Source organism: Neodiprion fabricii, chromosome 2, assembly GCF_021155785.1.
Source record: "Neodiprion fabricii isolate iyNeoFabr1 chromosome 2, iyNeoFabr1.1, whole genome shotgun sequence".
NCBI classification, from domain to species: domain Eukaryota; kingdom Metazoa; phylum Arthropoda; class Insecta; order Hymenoptera; family Diprionidae; genus Neodiprion; species Neodiprion fabricii.
Genome location: NC_060240.1, coordinates 15,261,726 through 15,277,096, shown reverse-complemented (window position 1 = coordinate 15,277,096; position 15,371 = coordinate 15,261,726). Strand labels below are relative to the sequence as shown.

The 15,371-nt window shown below is 35.4% G+C and overlaps 1 protein-coding gene across 5 annotated transcripts; it reads left to right on the top strand.

Annotated features, from left to right (window-relative positions):
• Positions 1 to 798: 798 nt before the first annotated feature.
• LOC124174783 (anillin-like) lies at positions 799 to 15,313 on the top strand. 5 transcript variants are annotated; one of them, XM_046554258.1, is made up of 19 exons: positions 799 to 1,318; positions 2,239 to 2,365; positions 2,433 to 2,633; positions 3,783 to 3,955; positions 4,121 to 4,462; positions 6,571 to 7,198; positions 7,739 to 8,034; positions 8,122 to 8,221; positions 9,068 to 9,297; positions 9,374 to 9,484; positions 10,571 to 10,770; positions 10,843 to 10,978; positions 11,576 to 11,831; positions 12,556 to 12,720; positions 12,815 to 13,038; positions 13,548 to 13,718; positions 13,800 to 14,022; positions 14,116 to 14,260; positions 14,348 to 15,313. In XM_046554258.1, exons 1-19 carry the CDS (start codon positions 1,301 to 1,303, stop codon positions 14,451 to 14,453), a joined length of 3,852 nt encoding a protein of 1,283 aa, XP_046410214.1. In that variant the 5' UTR covers positions 799 to 1,300; the 3' UTR covers positions 14,454 to 15,313. The 5 variants fall into 5 exon arrangements, with proteins under 5 accessions (XP_046410214.1, XP_046410213.1, XP_046410212.1 ...); XM_046554257.1 differs by having other exon boundaries at positions 800 to 1,318; positions 8,119 to 8,221; positions 9,377 to 9,484; XM_046554256.1 differs by having other exon boundaries at positions 800 to 1,318; positions 8,119 to 8,221.
• The last annotated feature ends 58 nt before the right edge of the window (positions 15,314 to 15,371 follow it).

Here is a 15,371-nt window from a genome sequence, read left to right as displayed (position 1 = left end):
GAATTCTTAGGGTATTCGGTCGAAAAGTCCGTATGATGTTCTCTTCCATTCTAGTTTTTTACCTGTATATATATATGATAATCATTATGGTATATTACTTTCACAGAACTAGGTGCATGAGTTGTCAAACGTCGTTTAAAATTCTCATTATAATGTTCACCAAATTCAATTTTGTGTAGCTTCTTTTACAATATAAACTATCGATTGACGCTCGGATACAGGCTTCAATATTTATATGTATATCTATTATTACGAGGTTATTTGAAGAAATTCCATAACACAAAAACATTTGCAGGTATCCCAGCAACAACTTTATGGGGTTGAATACATTTCTTTGACCAATGGTGCTGCATTTGGTTGTCAAGCGTTGACTGAAATTAAATTTTTACGAATTATCTTAGAATGGAAATTTCTCCGAGTTTCTTAGTTTTCCTAAGAACCCTCGACTATGTACAGTACAGAATTTTTCTCAGAAATGTTCGAAAACTATCTATCAAATTTATAAACAAAATTATGAGAAATATCTGAAAACTTTTCACCAAAGGAAGAACGCGGATGAGGGGATTCGGACCTCGTACTAAATTTTGTGAACAATTTACCACCTTTGCGCAGAATTGATTAACCAGTTACAAAAAAATTCGAATGACCAACGTTCAAATCCGGTGCGCACGCGTAGAGATATAATCTGTAATACGTACAACGGTTAGGTATTTATTCCAACTACTCGACCAATGAAAGCCCGTTAATTTAAACTTTCGAACGTTCTTCCCCCACTATAGGGCCTTCATCCGTCGGGTGGCTGGGCTCTATACAGGATGCGAATGAACGAGCAGTCAGTATTGAGTCGGTATTCAGTACCCAAATGAACGGCAAGATCGCGTTTAACTTTGGAAAATATATCGTCGCAACAAATTGCACGGGCCGGTACATTGGAAGACAAACTCGTATCTCGTTTGAAAAAGGATAATAAATAACCGATGAAGTTCTTTTCACAACTGTGAAGTTCGACAAGTTTATGATCAGAATCGAAGGAGATATTGACGTTTTGAATTTCATCGGTGATCCCACTTCAGTGAGCGTAGTAACGCGTAAAATGGCGGTTGCATTTGAATGCAACGGTTGTTGACAGTTTGAAGAGTTCGGTCGAAGGGCGCGACGTGCGTTGATATTCTCGCACTTATTTCCCGAGATAAATAAGTATATTCGCGTCGCTCTGAGCTCTTCGTAGGACGGAAAACGTCGGGTCACGATTCCAAGCCTGCGTGTCGAAATTTTCTAAATTTCTGCCCGAAATTAAACAATGGATCCCTTCACTCAGGTAAGCGACGCTATGCGGAATTACACCTGATCCGAGGCATTATTTGTCTGGAAGTGAATAGGATTGTAAGATACAAACACGTGTTGACCGTTGTAATCCTAAATAAAATTTATGAACCAGGTAGCCTGGTCCCAATAATTTCACGATTGAAAAACTCTTACTATCTTGACAGTTTAGGAAGACTTCGAAGAAGTTGGGTTTGCAAAATCTGAGTCTGCATAGTTTTGTCACGTCTTATTGAATTTCAGACCATACTAATTTTGTGAAATAACTATTTCACATGAATATGCATCGTTAGGATAACGTTATGAACTTTAAACTCATACGAACTGTTACATTTCTCTGTGGTTTAATCTTATTCAACAATACTGACACAAAGCGAAATTAGTCTTGATCGAATTGAGTTGAATCAAGTGTAAATATAAAGCAATTAACCCTTAACATAGATCGAGATTTTAGGTTATTGTTGCATTCTGCGGACACCAATTCGTCTAATTTTAATAAAGCTTACTTTGTCTAGACAGTAATCAAAGGCTCTCGAATTTGTTTGACACATTTTTCACACTTGTCGGTTAAGAACAAGATATGGTGCTATTAAAATTGTTGTCCACGACTGGGCTTTTCTCGATTTTTTCTGCTCCTCTGTGTTCAGATAATATTGTTTTAGTTAAATTAAACCTTATCAACCTCAACTACTAGGTCTGAGACCCCTTTTCATTATTTTAGCTGCTCAAAACTTTCCTGGCCAGATTTTGTACTTGCTAATCAAGGAAAATAATCCCTTATGTTTCTTCTGCATGTATGAAAAATCTAAATAGATGTGAGAAAAGTACAGAATTATACCTCTTACTGTTTTATTATGCTGATCTACTACCATCATCGTGTGAATTATGATATCCGAGTTTTTTGGCTTACTTTAGCGAATGTTGGAGCGTGCGAAAGCAAGGAGGGAAAAATTGGACACGCAATTGTCAAATGCTGGTCATGATCCCAAAAAGAGGCGCAGTCCATTGAAGGATGCTAATGCCATTCTGGCACAGGCTCCAGGTACGTTAATTCATTTGTGTCTCTCATGTTCAATTTGCATTATTTGATGTTGTATTGTGCCTTTTAGTACTGGAACACAATGTGGCAGCTAAACCAGTGGTTAAAGATTCTCCCGTCAAGCAATCGCCGATTAAATCACCGAGAAAATTTTCTCCTACTAAAATTCCTATCACAACTCAAGAAGGCAAAGTATCCAACAAAGAGAATGGAGAGACTCAAATATCCGGTGTCAGATCCAAGCTACAAAGGCTGGGCAAGCTATACTCTGGTAAGTTGTTGCTTGGTTGGTGCTGTCACACCTACACACATTGATATCATAAACTGGTTCCTGCATACAATATATATATGGTACTACTATGGCAGATGCCATAGCATCTATCTGTAATATGTACCGATCACAATATCTCATACCCTTTAATTATCACTATATTCCCAAGTGAGAGAATTATTGGAAAGTTCTCAGAATTTTTTAAATGAATTTCTCAGAAATATATCAAGTTTTTGGACTGTCCTAAGCAAAATTCTGTAGTACTTCTGGAATAGTTTGAATTATTCTATCAGTCTAAGGGATTTGAAGAAATTCCACAGAGTTTTTAAAGATCTGATAAACTTGAGATTTTTGTCTTCTAGACTGTCTCTGCCCAAGTGAAGTTAGAGGTGAAAATTGTACCAATTTCTATGAGAAACTCAAGTTTTTTTGAAACTCCATTTTGCATTACAAATCTAAAAAAATCGGATTTCTGGTGTTCCTGTATATTTTTTGAGCATACTTCGGTATGGAATTTCATAGGAAACAGTTGCATATGAATGTTTCTGAAATGCCATTGAAAAATCTGGATATATCTAAAACAATAATTTTAGTCAAACTAGAAGTGTGAAAATTTTTGACAGTAATTTTTAAGAAATATCGAAGTTTTTCGATAAACCTGTTGAAATTAATTTTCTGCACAGAAATTGAGATACTTCGGAACAACTCCTAGGAATTTATGCGAATTTGTCTGAAATATTTTAAGCGAAATAGAAAATCTTTTAGAAATATGCATTCTGAGTAAATTTGTAGAAATTGCTGAAAATTTCTGAAAATATCTTTAGCCTGCGAAACAAAAGTAATGATTTGTGACTTAAGTTTTATGACTTGAAGTGAACAGAAAAATCAGATCTAAGTCAATGAGATATCCTAATAACAATAATAAAATCTGACAACCATCAAAACTTGGATGTAAAAAATGTTTTCCTGTTCGAGAAATTTCAGAACAGAATATCGTAAACTTTCAATCTTTTTATTACCTATTCTTTTCAGTAGTTAAGATTCATTTGGAGTTTTGATTTATATTAGAAAATAGTGAACAGTGTTTTAAAGTAGCTTTGAGGATTGCAAATGTGATGTATCAAATTACTTGAACACATATTTCTTCAGAGGATTGCAGCCGTGAGTTGAGTTCGCCAATTCACAGAACAGAGGAAAAATTTGCAATTGAAGAAGAGTCGACCGATCGAAAAGCTGCTAAGCCAGGTGCAAGATTGGGCAGACTTGCTGCTTTGGCTTCTACGATAAACAATTGGGAGGATGACCTATCTCATCCAACACTGGTGAGAAACTTGACGAATACTTGTACTGCAATGTTTACATTGTTTTTATCATAAAAGAGAGAGGAAAGTACTGAGTGCCGATCACTTTCTGACGCTAAGTTATGATCAATGATAAGCTACTGCTTCATGCAAATTGGTAATTGAGTTAAATATGTTGTTGAACAGATAAAGTCAGTCGAAAGTAAAGCCTCTAAGGTTCAAGCTAAGTTCAATGAGCAAGTAAGAAATGGCAGCGGCGAACCTCAGCCAGGTACTAGCGGATTATCTAAACAACCTAGTACAAGCGGATTATCTAAACAACCGAGTACAAGCGGATTGTTGAAGCATCAAAGTCCAACTGGATTATCCAAGATGTCAAGCACTAGCGGGCTATCCAAAAAGCCAAGTACGAGCAGCATATCAAAGCAAATCAATTCGAACGGATCATCCAACAGTACGCAAGTTAGTCGAGGAAAGGGTAGCCCTACCAAGCAACTCAAATGGGATCAAGCTGTGCTCGAAACCCTGGTAAGGGTAAAGTTTAATCCGCGATGTCAAAACTTTGCATCTCTCTCATGGACTTGTAGCTTATCCCAATATAAATTTGTTTGGTTGAATGTGTTCTCATGACAGTTCTTAAGAAATTTTTGAATGCTTCATTTCAACTGCCCTTATAATTTTAGTGGTATATTTTTTTCATCAAAGAAGAATTTGTTGTTTCGTGTCTTATTTGATTCAGAAATGATTAATTTAACCAGGAATCACTTTTAAAATTTTCCCACAAATTCGGCCTTTGATTGGATTAAATTTAGATAAGAAAAAACATGTCTGGCAGGCAGAAAATTCAAGAAATAATATGATGCAAATTTTTGTTCAACACACTGCTTGGAAATAACTTTATCCACATTTTAACTCATCACTAATCAATTGAAAAACCTGATTAAAGCCTGTATCAAATTTTGTCAACCAACTTATGGTTGTTACAATGTAGTTTGACAAAAAATTCTAGATTATATCAGATCACGAACAGATTACTGTTACTTTCCAGAGTACCACACAAAGTTTCATGTGCTTCCGCATTAATGCTTGCGTTAATTCCTTATGTGAGGTGTCACGTGATTTTTATAATAATTGATGTTTGTTGAACAAATGAACGTGAGTTACTCTCCTGTGAGGAAAGTAGCATAACGTCAGGGCAGCTTGAATAACTAGAAAGCATGTGGAAAACTTGAGGTAGTGGGAAAATGAAAAATGCTTGGACACTTTCAGTAAAAAAATACTATTATCACATAGTAATAGATTAATGTATAATGTCCCCTTAACACAATTTAATGCTTTGGGAAATGGTGTTGTTTGAAAAAAGTATATTGATTGAAAATATTTTCAAGTGTTGATTAGGCTGAATTGCCGGGTTCGTACGCACAGGGGAAACCTGGAAAAGTGGATAAATTTAGGGAATTTCTCACAGCAGGGAAAAGTCAGGAATTATCGAAAATAGATTGGAATTTTGAGTCTGTCGAAGAAATGAAGTCGGTTTTGTACAAAGTACTATCAATCTTCAGCAAAAAATAAAATTAAACTTAAAATTTTATTTCATTGCATCACTTCATACATTCCAAGTATATTACTTCATACCAAACCTTTTTTCTTGTTTTTATTACAGAAAATCACAGGCTTTTATTTGTAAATTGATAGTCAGAAAATAAGATATTTACTAGGCAATATTGGAGGTATTAATATTAATGTGTGTAAAAATTGTTAATCATCAACGGAATATTTCTTGAAAGCTTACTGGAAAAATCCTCTTTTCAGGCTGAAATACCTGGAAAAGTTAGGGAATTTCAGATTCCAAAAAGCGTACGAACCCTGAATGGGTTGTAGTGTTTGAAAGAAAAGTTAGGAGAAGAGAAAAAACAGTTTTAAAAATCCGCAGTATTATTATTTATGTCAACATGGTGAACACAAATGAACTAATATTCCTACTAAGCATTCACTATTGCAAATGATTCTAAACAAACTTGAATAACAGAAGCTAAGATATTAACAATTTGAGAAAAGGTTTCATAATTAGAACGTCCAAAATGATTAAATTCTAGTACATTATTGTCTAAAAAATATTTGACAAATCTTTCATTATAGTACCATTATAATGAGCAAATTTATTGTTTAACAGCATCTGTAATAGCGAACTTTTACGAATATGTTTTATGCGCTCTTGTAAAATTTCTACTTAAAATTACTTAAAAGTAAATAAAATAAGCCTGAAAACATCAGATTCGGATATAAAGCATCAGATTTTAATTATTCTAAACATTCTAATTGTAAAACCTTTTCGCAAATTATTTATATTCTAACTTTTATTGTTCCAATTTATTTATATTAGTGTTGATTATCATTGGTGCAGACAATACCAGATAGAGTTAAAGATTTTTTTGACGGTTTTTTTTCTCAATTCCTAAATTTTGGGTCTGATCTTACTATCCTCAAAGTGGGTGATACTTTCTTTGTGCTCTGAATCTTTTTTGCAACTGAGGACTTGGTGGACTGGTAATTCATAAATGAGGTCGATGGAAATAAACAGAAGTCTTAAAAAGCCGTTGAAGAAAAAGTATAGGTTTCACAACGGTGTTTTCCAGGAGGCTCAAGGTTTTACTCGTACTACCAGCAATTCTCGCCTTGTGTATGACTATAAGGGTTGTTCCCAGGGATCCAATTCAGATTCGGGGAAATCGTCGGCCGCGTTCAAGTGGTCGAATAACGACCAGCAATTATCGGATGTGGATAAAAGATCACTGCCTAAAGTGATATCTTCTAATTCCAAGTTTGATGGAAATGATCACATAGAAGGGAAAAAACCGAGTGACGATAAGAACGTTTCTAGGAGTCCTACAAAGACCTCGCATGCTAGCATTAATAAAAATAATAGAACACCAGAAAATAATACACAGAGTGTAAGCTCCAGCACGAGTAGTGACAGTAACCTTATCCCGAATACTTCGTTAACTCCAAAATTCGGCTATTCTTCACCTAAAAGCCCGATTCAGTCGCCAGGTTCGGTATTGAGCAAGGCTTCCATGTTCGAGTCTAAAGCCACGGAACCCAAGAAGAAGGATCCTGCCGAAATGACCCTGTCTGAGAGAATGGCTCTGTTCGAGCGAAACAAAGGAGAAGCTCCTCTGATCCCAAAGGCGCCGCTATCGATGTCTGTTTCCAAAAAGCAATTGGAAGAGAAAGATCCCCAGAAGTCACATCACACACCTGAAGGTAGATACCCATTTTATTTTCATTTTTGTGTTTGAAAATCTAAATTAAAGGTTCGCATATTAATACATTGAAAGCGTATGTTCGAGTGGATGGCTGAACAGATGGGTTAATTTTGAAAATTTATATTTTGACAAACAATTATTCAATTTGATTGGGGCTTATGTTATTTAAAAGTCTGAAGATTGAACTTAAGCTTCAAACGGTGGCCCTTTTATTAAATAAAGGAAATGAAAAAGCTTCAAATCGTAGCAAAGAGGATAATGTACCCAAGAATTCTGTCTAAATTTGCAGTCAATCCTTTGTGTTCTTTTGGAGATATCACAATGATCGCAAAACCTGTCACCAAGTGAAATGGTTGACATTATTATCAATACGATGCTTTCTATTAATTTATTCAAATGGAAAACATTCGCGAATGGAGTTCGAACTACTTACTAATCAAATAATTGGTTATTGGAATGAAAAATCTTGAAATTCAGCCACTTTTTCAGCCTTTTATTCATGTACACTCCCTTAATTGTGGAATATTTAATCTTCCAGAAAAGACGGCTTCATCTGCGCACAATAAAGCTGATGTTTTGAGTAAGAAAGTAATAGCTCAACGTGCTTTATTTGAACATGGTGGTCAGACGCAAGAATTAGAGAACAACATTTTGCGGAATTCACAAAATGAGAGACAACGAGAGCTAGAAATGCTGAGGTCACGGTTTAATCGTAACAAAGAAATGGCCCAAGCTGCTGCCGGTTCTTGCATCAGGACTAGCGAAAGCAGTGATGGAAAGCCTAACTCCCCAAAAAACTCACCAGTTTGTCCAGTTAGGCCGACGCCTGCTTCGGTATGAATGAAATTCTCGTCAAAATCTGACTTCGAAGTTAATACTGTTGTTGTTCGATTGAATTTAGAGTGTTTATTTATTCAGGAGACAATACCACCGCCTCCTCCACCTCCGCTTGGACATCTGCAGGACAGTGTTACGAACGGTGTTCCGATCACAGTAAAATCGTCTCCTGTAAAGAGGCAGGGTAAGCAGAATCACGTTTTTTTCACTGCGAATTTATTCAGGTTCATAAATTCATACAGTTAGACCGAAAAAGTGATCAGAACAAAAACGTGTTAGAATAATGGTTTAAAAAGTCACTAAAGCTGATCTAGTTACACATACCTCAAAAAGGTTCCTATCACATGGGAAATAATTTTAAATCTAGCAGCTAGATTCACACGCTGACTTTTTAAATATAAATATCCTATTATATTAACTTAAGAGAAGTAACTTTATTCTCCCAATTTTTCATAAAAAAACCTACACTGCTTGTCTAATTCAGATTAACAATTTTATTAGATTATTGTATTAAGATTTTTAAACTTATTTTATCGTGCATGAATTCTCCGTAAAATATCTAAGTTGGAGTTTGGATGATATTAATTTATTTAGAGTTAAATCGCCAGCTTATCATTTCTAAATTATGACGATTGTATATAGCAGATTTTTTTTACTAATCGGCGAGAGGAATATTAAAATCTGTGGAAGACGATTCGTAGCATATTCATGTATGAATACGATGAGTTATTGTTCACCTGAGTTGGATAAAGTATATTAAATTTTTGTTAACAAATTCTAGATTAAATCGATTACTGCGATGTTAATAACAGGATGTTTGCAGATGAAATTCAGTGTGTACACATTTTTTTGTAGATCACATATAAACTTTTAAAATTATATTCAAGTTGATGACTTTCAGTTATATTTTTGAACTCTTCACTTAGTCATGATGTTGTTTTAACAAAACTTCGAGTTGATTTACATATATTCCCAAACTCGCTAACTAATTATTCATGAATTCATTGTACGTTTTTCAATGATTCTATAGTGGCTAAAAGTTTGCCGAAACTGCAGCAAAACAAGACTCAGTCAGACGTCAAACGAATTCGAGTGTCTCCGCCAAAGGCAGGACACCTTTATCCTAATCTTTCTGATAACGAGCTGACGGAAACGGAAACTGAGGGAGAAACGGAATACACCGTTGGGGAAACAGAAGCAGAAACTGCGACGCTAGATGAAAAGACAGAGACTGAAACGGAGGCAGAATACTATCTTGAGGTAAAGATACAGCGCACAATTAGTGTCTCGCAGGATTGTTCAATTAGTTGGATCAATAATATCAATTTGTAATCAGCAGGAAGATACAGAATATGACAGTACTGAAGAAAGTGAAGGTATCGGTAATACTAGCCTTGGGAGAAGCATACTTAGAGTAGTAAGTGAACAGTCCGTCTTGAATAAAAAGGTGAGTCAGCTGTGATGAATAAACATGTGGATGTGAACGTTTTTTTCAAATATTCATTTGTTTATTCACACTTGTAACCTATCAAAGATTTGACTTGTGAAGTGAAGCATATTTAATATGCAGGGAAACTTCTCAAGCCTGTATCTCAGTCTCTAAAATCGTGAAGTGTTTGGTTGGTATAAATTATGATAATTACCTTCCAGATTTCCGTATTTGCAGAAACGAGATTCAACAAGCTTTGCACTTTTCCGTTCATTTTTTTTTCCCTTCAACCATAGATTAATACAAATTCCGTTTCTCGCTAAATTAGTATTTTAGTAAACCATAGCTTTTGTCGAAATTCCTCTGCATATGAAGAAACTTTACTTCCATATAGCTATTGTGTATGCAATGCCAGGGTGGTCACTGGTCGTAGAATTCTGTAAAAACTGTAAATGTCATGGAATTCTGAAATTCTAGAATAGTCAGAAAAGTGTTAGGGGATTTCACAGGAAGTTAGGGAATCATTTACTATATGTTTTTTCATATAAATACGTCCCATAATTTTTTTAAGCTTTAGATGAATTAGATTGACTACAAATATTTTTACTATTACTGAAAGGTTCTCTTCAAACTTTGAATATTTCTAAATATTACCTACCAAGTACAGTTTGTACTTTCATAATACAAAAAAAATATATCGAAAATACGTAAATTTTTTTCGATTTGCAATAATTAATTTATTCGCATTAGTCCTGAAAATGGTGAGATTTTAGCCTGATAAACCTAGAAAAGTCAAGGAAGTTCGTGATGGAGATTAAATGGCCTGAATGTTGAATTCTGTGCCAACATCATGTGAACGTGTGATATATAGTTACAAAACTACTACTTGCTAAAGTGCTAATTGAGTGAAAAACGGTCTTGCGTCCTTATTTAAAAATAATGATATAAGTACTAGACAATCAACCGAACAAGAAATAAGTAATATGCAACTTTGCTCTCAAAATATCGTTCCGAAGCTACTGCTTGCTAAAGTTCATTTTTTCAGATGCAGTAATCTTGAAGGTCATATTATAATGCCGAATTGAACACTTATAAATTTTGCAGCGATCGATAGATCCAGATCCAGATAGTACGACATCTGACATCTCTGTGCTCGAGGAAATGGACGAGTATTTGGACGGGTGTTTAGCTCTTCAAGATGAGCAAAACGCAGGTCTAGGAGCGGAAGGACCGACTCCACCTAAACTAAACCGTGCAGGAAAAAGTCCTTCAGCTACTTCACACAGCTTCAAATATACTCAAGGGTAAGTAGCGATTGAGGTCTGAATGTGTTGAAACTGGCTTTAGTCTCTTTATATTTCATCTGTACTTCACAGGCAGTCTTACCGTTCTCCGATCAAAATCGCGACGCCTAGATCATCATCGCGAAAAGGTGAACAATATGTAGTCGAAGGAGATAATCACTTGCCTTTGATGCACAGCGTCAGTTTTTACAGAAGACAACAGTCTCAGGTAAATATTCGTGAATTTGATTTTACGGGGTTGAAACTATTTTTTTGATACACTATTCCCCGCCTTATCTAGGTTTTTCAGTCGAATAATTAAGTCGTACTTTTGCTTTTTAAAGTATACCATATTCGAAACAAATACAATTCATTGAAATTCAAAGAACTAACTAAAATCTCTACTAAAAAAATGTTCAAAAATATGAATATTATTAGTAAACAGAAGTAATCTTACACTGTACTATACTATACAGAACTAAAACAATATGACATTACCCATACTATGGTATATACTGCAAAGTCAGTGAAGTTCGATTGTATCTTGTGTGCATATTACTTTGGGTTCATCTAATGCGAAGACCCAATTAACGCAACGTTCATAGTAACGAGGCGATATCTGAAAAATCGGAGATCCAAGTACGTGTTCTTTGTTACATGGCCCACACTTTTACAGATACTGTATTTTCAAAACTTTAGTGGACGTAAATTCCGAGCCGGAACATTCACGCTATTGTTTCTCCGGTTTTCCCGGTTTCTAGAAAGCGTCGCAACTGTGTTCGATCTTTACCGCATTTAACGCTTGGCGCAAATTATTAAATTTCAGACTCCTAAAACTCCCGTTCGTCACGTGACTCGAATCCCAGAGCCGGAACTGACAACGACCACTTCATCGTCTCAATTCGATGAAAGGGATGAATATGTGCTTGTGCAAGAGAAGGTGAAGCACCTCCTAGAAGAGGTGTGCAAACAACAGACGGTAATAAGCCAGGCGAGCCAGGCTTTGAACTTGTGCAATGCTACCGTCGAATTCAGCGGTTCTAGAGAACAAGTTGAAGGGGAAAGGCTGTTGCTCGTCGCCAGTGAGTAGCCATTGGCTAAATCGTACTTCGACATTTGATAGGGTTGTCTGAATAGTGGTCGAGTCGAACTGAATATTCAAATATTGGAATAATTCAAACAGTTCAAATTGTTTATTTAATTCTAATTGTTTGAATACTTTGAATAATTTCAGTAGTTTGAGTAATTCTCAAATAATTCGAATTATTTGAGTAACTTTAATGGTTCAAATTATTTCAGTGATTTAATCAGTTCGAGTTGTTGACATTATTCGGCTGAATATCAAATTCTCCATTTTCTCACTCCTGACTTGAAAGTACGTAGTGGAATGAAAGGTTTGACTGTCAAACATTTTTTTAACAGTAAATGAAGTATAACTTTTCAAAATTCATGAGAACATTTCAAGTTGAAAGATAAATAAATTCGAACAATTGTCAAACTACAGAAATAACAAAAATTTTAAAATCCGAACCAACTTAGATAAAAAATAATAATAAAAATTCGTGTGTTTGAGATTATGACTGAATTATTCGGACATTTTGTCGTAGGTATTTACGATAAAAATCGAAAATTTGCGCTTCTTACCGAATGATTCGAGAGATTCAAATTATTAAAAAACTTGAACTATTCGATTCCTATTGAATTGTCCGTGATTTCGACTTATTCGTACAGCCCTGATTTTTGATGATGAATAGATTCGTAATTATTCTATGCTTCAACCTGAATTCTCCAACTCGTTTTTCACAGCTCACAGACGGCAAGCTGCACTTCACGAGGTTCAGAGGTTGAAAGTAGAAGGAACATTGAGGCCTGCCATTCCAGGCTCACCGGAGCTGCAAGAATGTGGCTCTTTGACCATATCCGCAATAACGCTGCCCTTGAAACAGAATTATTTCCGCAACATGGACGCAGGTAATATGTTTTGTATTCCGTTTGAGACGCTGAGGTAAAGATTCATCATTCTTGTCTGTATTTCATACTAACTAAAAACCGTTCACTGTTACAGCGAATTGTTACCACTTCGTATGCCTTGTACGTCATCTGGATCATGTTGTAGCAACGCCTGTAGTCGATGCCGAGCCTGGTGATTCTTGTCTTCGTTTTTCGTCGACGTTAAAACTCCAGGATCTTTACAGCGATTTTAAAATCACGCTCGAACTTTATTCCCTTGAAACGAGGGCTGAAGTTCTTCCACACGAGATCAAGTATCATATTCACAATAGTAAAAAGGTAGCTAAAACTATTTCTCTCTTTTGTTTTGAGTCGAATGGTGGAACAGCCAGTCTTTACCAAATACGTTCAATGGCAATTATTTTGGTTATCATGAGAATTTTCGCATCATTGACCCCAAAACCTCGCAGCCAGCGTTATTTCATGTGCAATACCACATACAGATATCGAAAAATATATTTGTTTTATACAACAGCAATGCCAAATAGTGTCTCCCTGTAATGTAATTACTATTATTTGTAGAAATACATTTTTTGGTGTTGTTCTTGCATAAAATTAAATAGTTTTTAGCAAAAATTTGTGCGGTATTGCATGTAGATTTACGTTACTTGCGGCATCGTCACGTCAGTGATGCTTAGGTTTTGATAGTAGTCAAAATAAGTGACATTTTGCTTGCTCGGTAAAGATTGACTAAAGCATTTTGTTGATTTTCGTTGGAAATTTGTATTGATCGACATATTTCTCATTCAATATATTGTAACTCATGTTCAATGTCATTCGATTTGCAGGGTTCCGGAAAAACGCCGAAAAAACTTTTGAAACAGGAAAGCCGATTGCTAATGCCTTCGGTTCAAAGTCCTGCTGGGCCTTCTGCCGTGCGATCGCCGGCTTTCAGTCTCACCGGTTATGTCATATTCAGCCTGAGAGAGGTGCAGCGACAGCAGTGGACCCTCAACAAAGTATGGCAGATTTATAAACCGCATCGAAGTTGTCTAGTTTCTATAATTTATCACCTAAATAATTTTGATTATCAAATTCAGGTGCCACAGTCGTCCCCATTAGAAGGACGACTTCAAATGCACGTTTCATGCGAACTTTCGGTTTCTGTTGAGCATCGGGGATTTTTATCGATGTTTGACGATGTCTCCGGATTTGGTGCGTGGCATCGAAGATGGTGTCTCCTCAAAGGTTCAGCGTTATCTTACTGGAAGTATCCCGACGATGAACGCAAGAAAACACCTATTGGAAGTCTGGACTTGCAAGGTTAATTAATTTGTCATCCATTTCCAATTTATTGCGATAATTCGACGACAAAATACGCAGCTCGTCTTGATAATTCATTATTTAATGTCGTAGGTGTGTCAACAATCGACGTTGGTTTAGTGTCACGGGACATTTGCGCCCGACCAAATACCTTTTTGTTGGAAACAATTAGGCCCGCTGAACCGGGTGACTTGGCAACTTTGGTCATGGTTAGAATGGGGCCACAGACAATAATAAGGTTCGAAATATATTAACAGCAATTAATTCTTTTCTTTGTAAAATTAAAGCGTAGCTATATAGCATTGAAATGCATGAATGTTTGCAGGCATTTGTTATCAGCGGATACTAAGGAAGAGAGACTTGAATGGTGCTCAAAATTGAACAAGACATTGAGCCTGATGCGTGCCTGGGGTGGCACATCATCGTCATGATTGGAATGGTTATTTTGAAAACTATCCGATTGCCGCACGGGCTTTCGTATATTGTAAATATTTGTCAATGATGGAAGGTCTGTTAAAATAGAATTATCAATTTAAATAGTTCTCCATCAGATTTTCATCTACCTTCAGGCTGATACTTTCATGATTTGAGGATAAAAGTGGCATGGTTGTATTAAATTCACTGCACAGTGTCAAATACTGTGCCTTTATCAACAGAAATTGAATTCATTCAATCATCAATTTTTGATATTTTTTTTTTATCATATTTGATAATCGAAACTGACATCCATTTGTTTTCGAATTAAAGGAGATATTTCCAGAAGAAGTAAAAATATTTCAACTGTAGATCACGAGTTAAATATGTCTTTTATATGAATGACATATATTTCATAGATCATCGTTGATATCGTTTATATTCTCTTCGCGTATTCGGAAAAATCTCTTGATATTTTCGAATTCTTAATATCAACTATTGTCACAGCAGAGCGACGATTTTTACAGCCAATGATGAAACAAGTTTTTCTTTATTTATTTACCACTGTAGGAAAAATATGATAGCCTACTTTTGGGAACAATTCATTCTATCACACGATCTTTTACAATAATAAAAATAACTTTTCGTATCCTAGTATAATATATTTCTTGAGATAAATACGCATATAATTTTTATTTCGTTATACATACGTACATATGTAGAAAAATTATACGAATATATTCATATTTTGATACCATTCTCTAACATGGTAGTAATACCAGATAATCAATTGTTTTGAAACTGATCATTAAAAATCATCACGATTCAACTGAGCTGATTGTAAATAAAAGACAACCAACAATTACATAACGTTAAGTTCACCTACCTATAATACTTGAATTATATTTTGTGTTAGTACATACTTATAAGCGGAA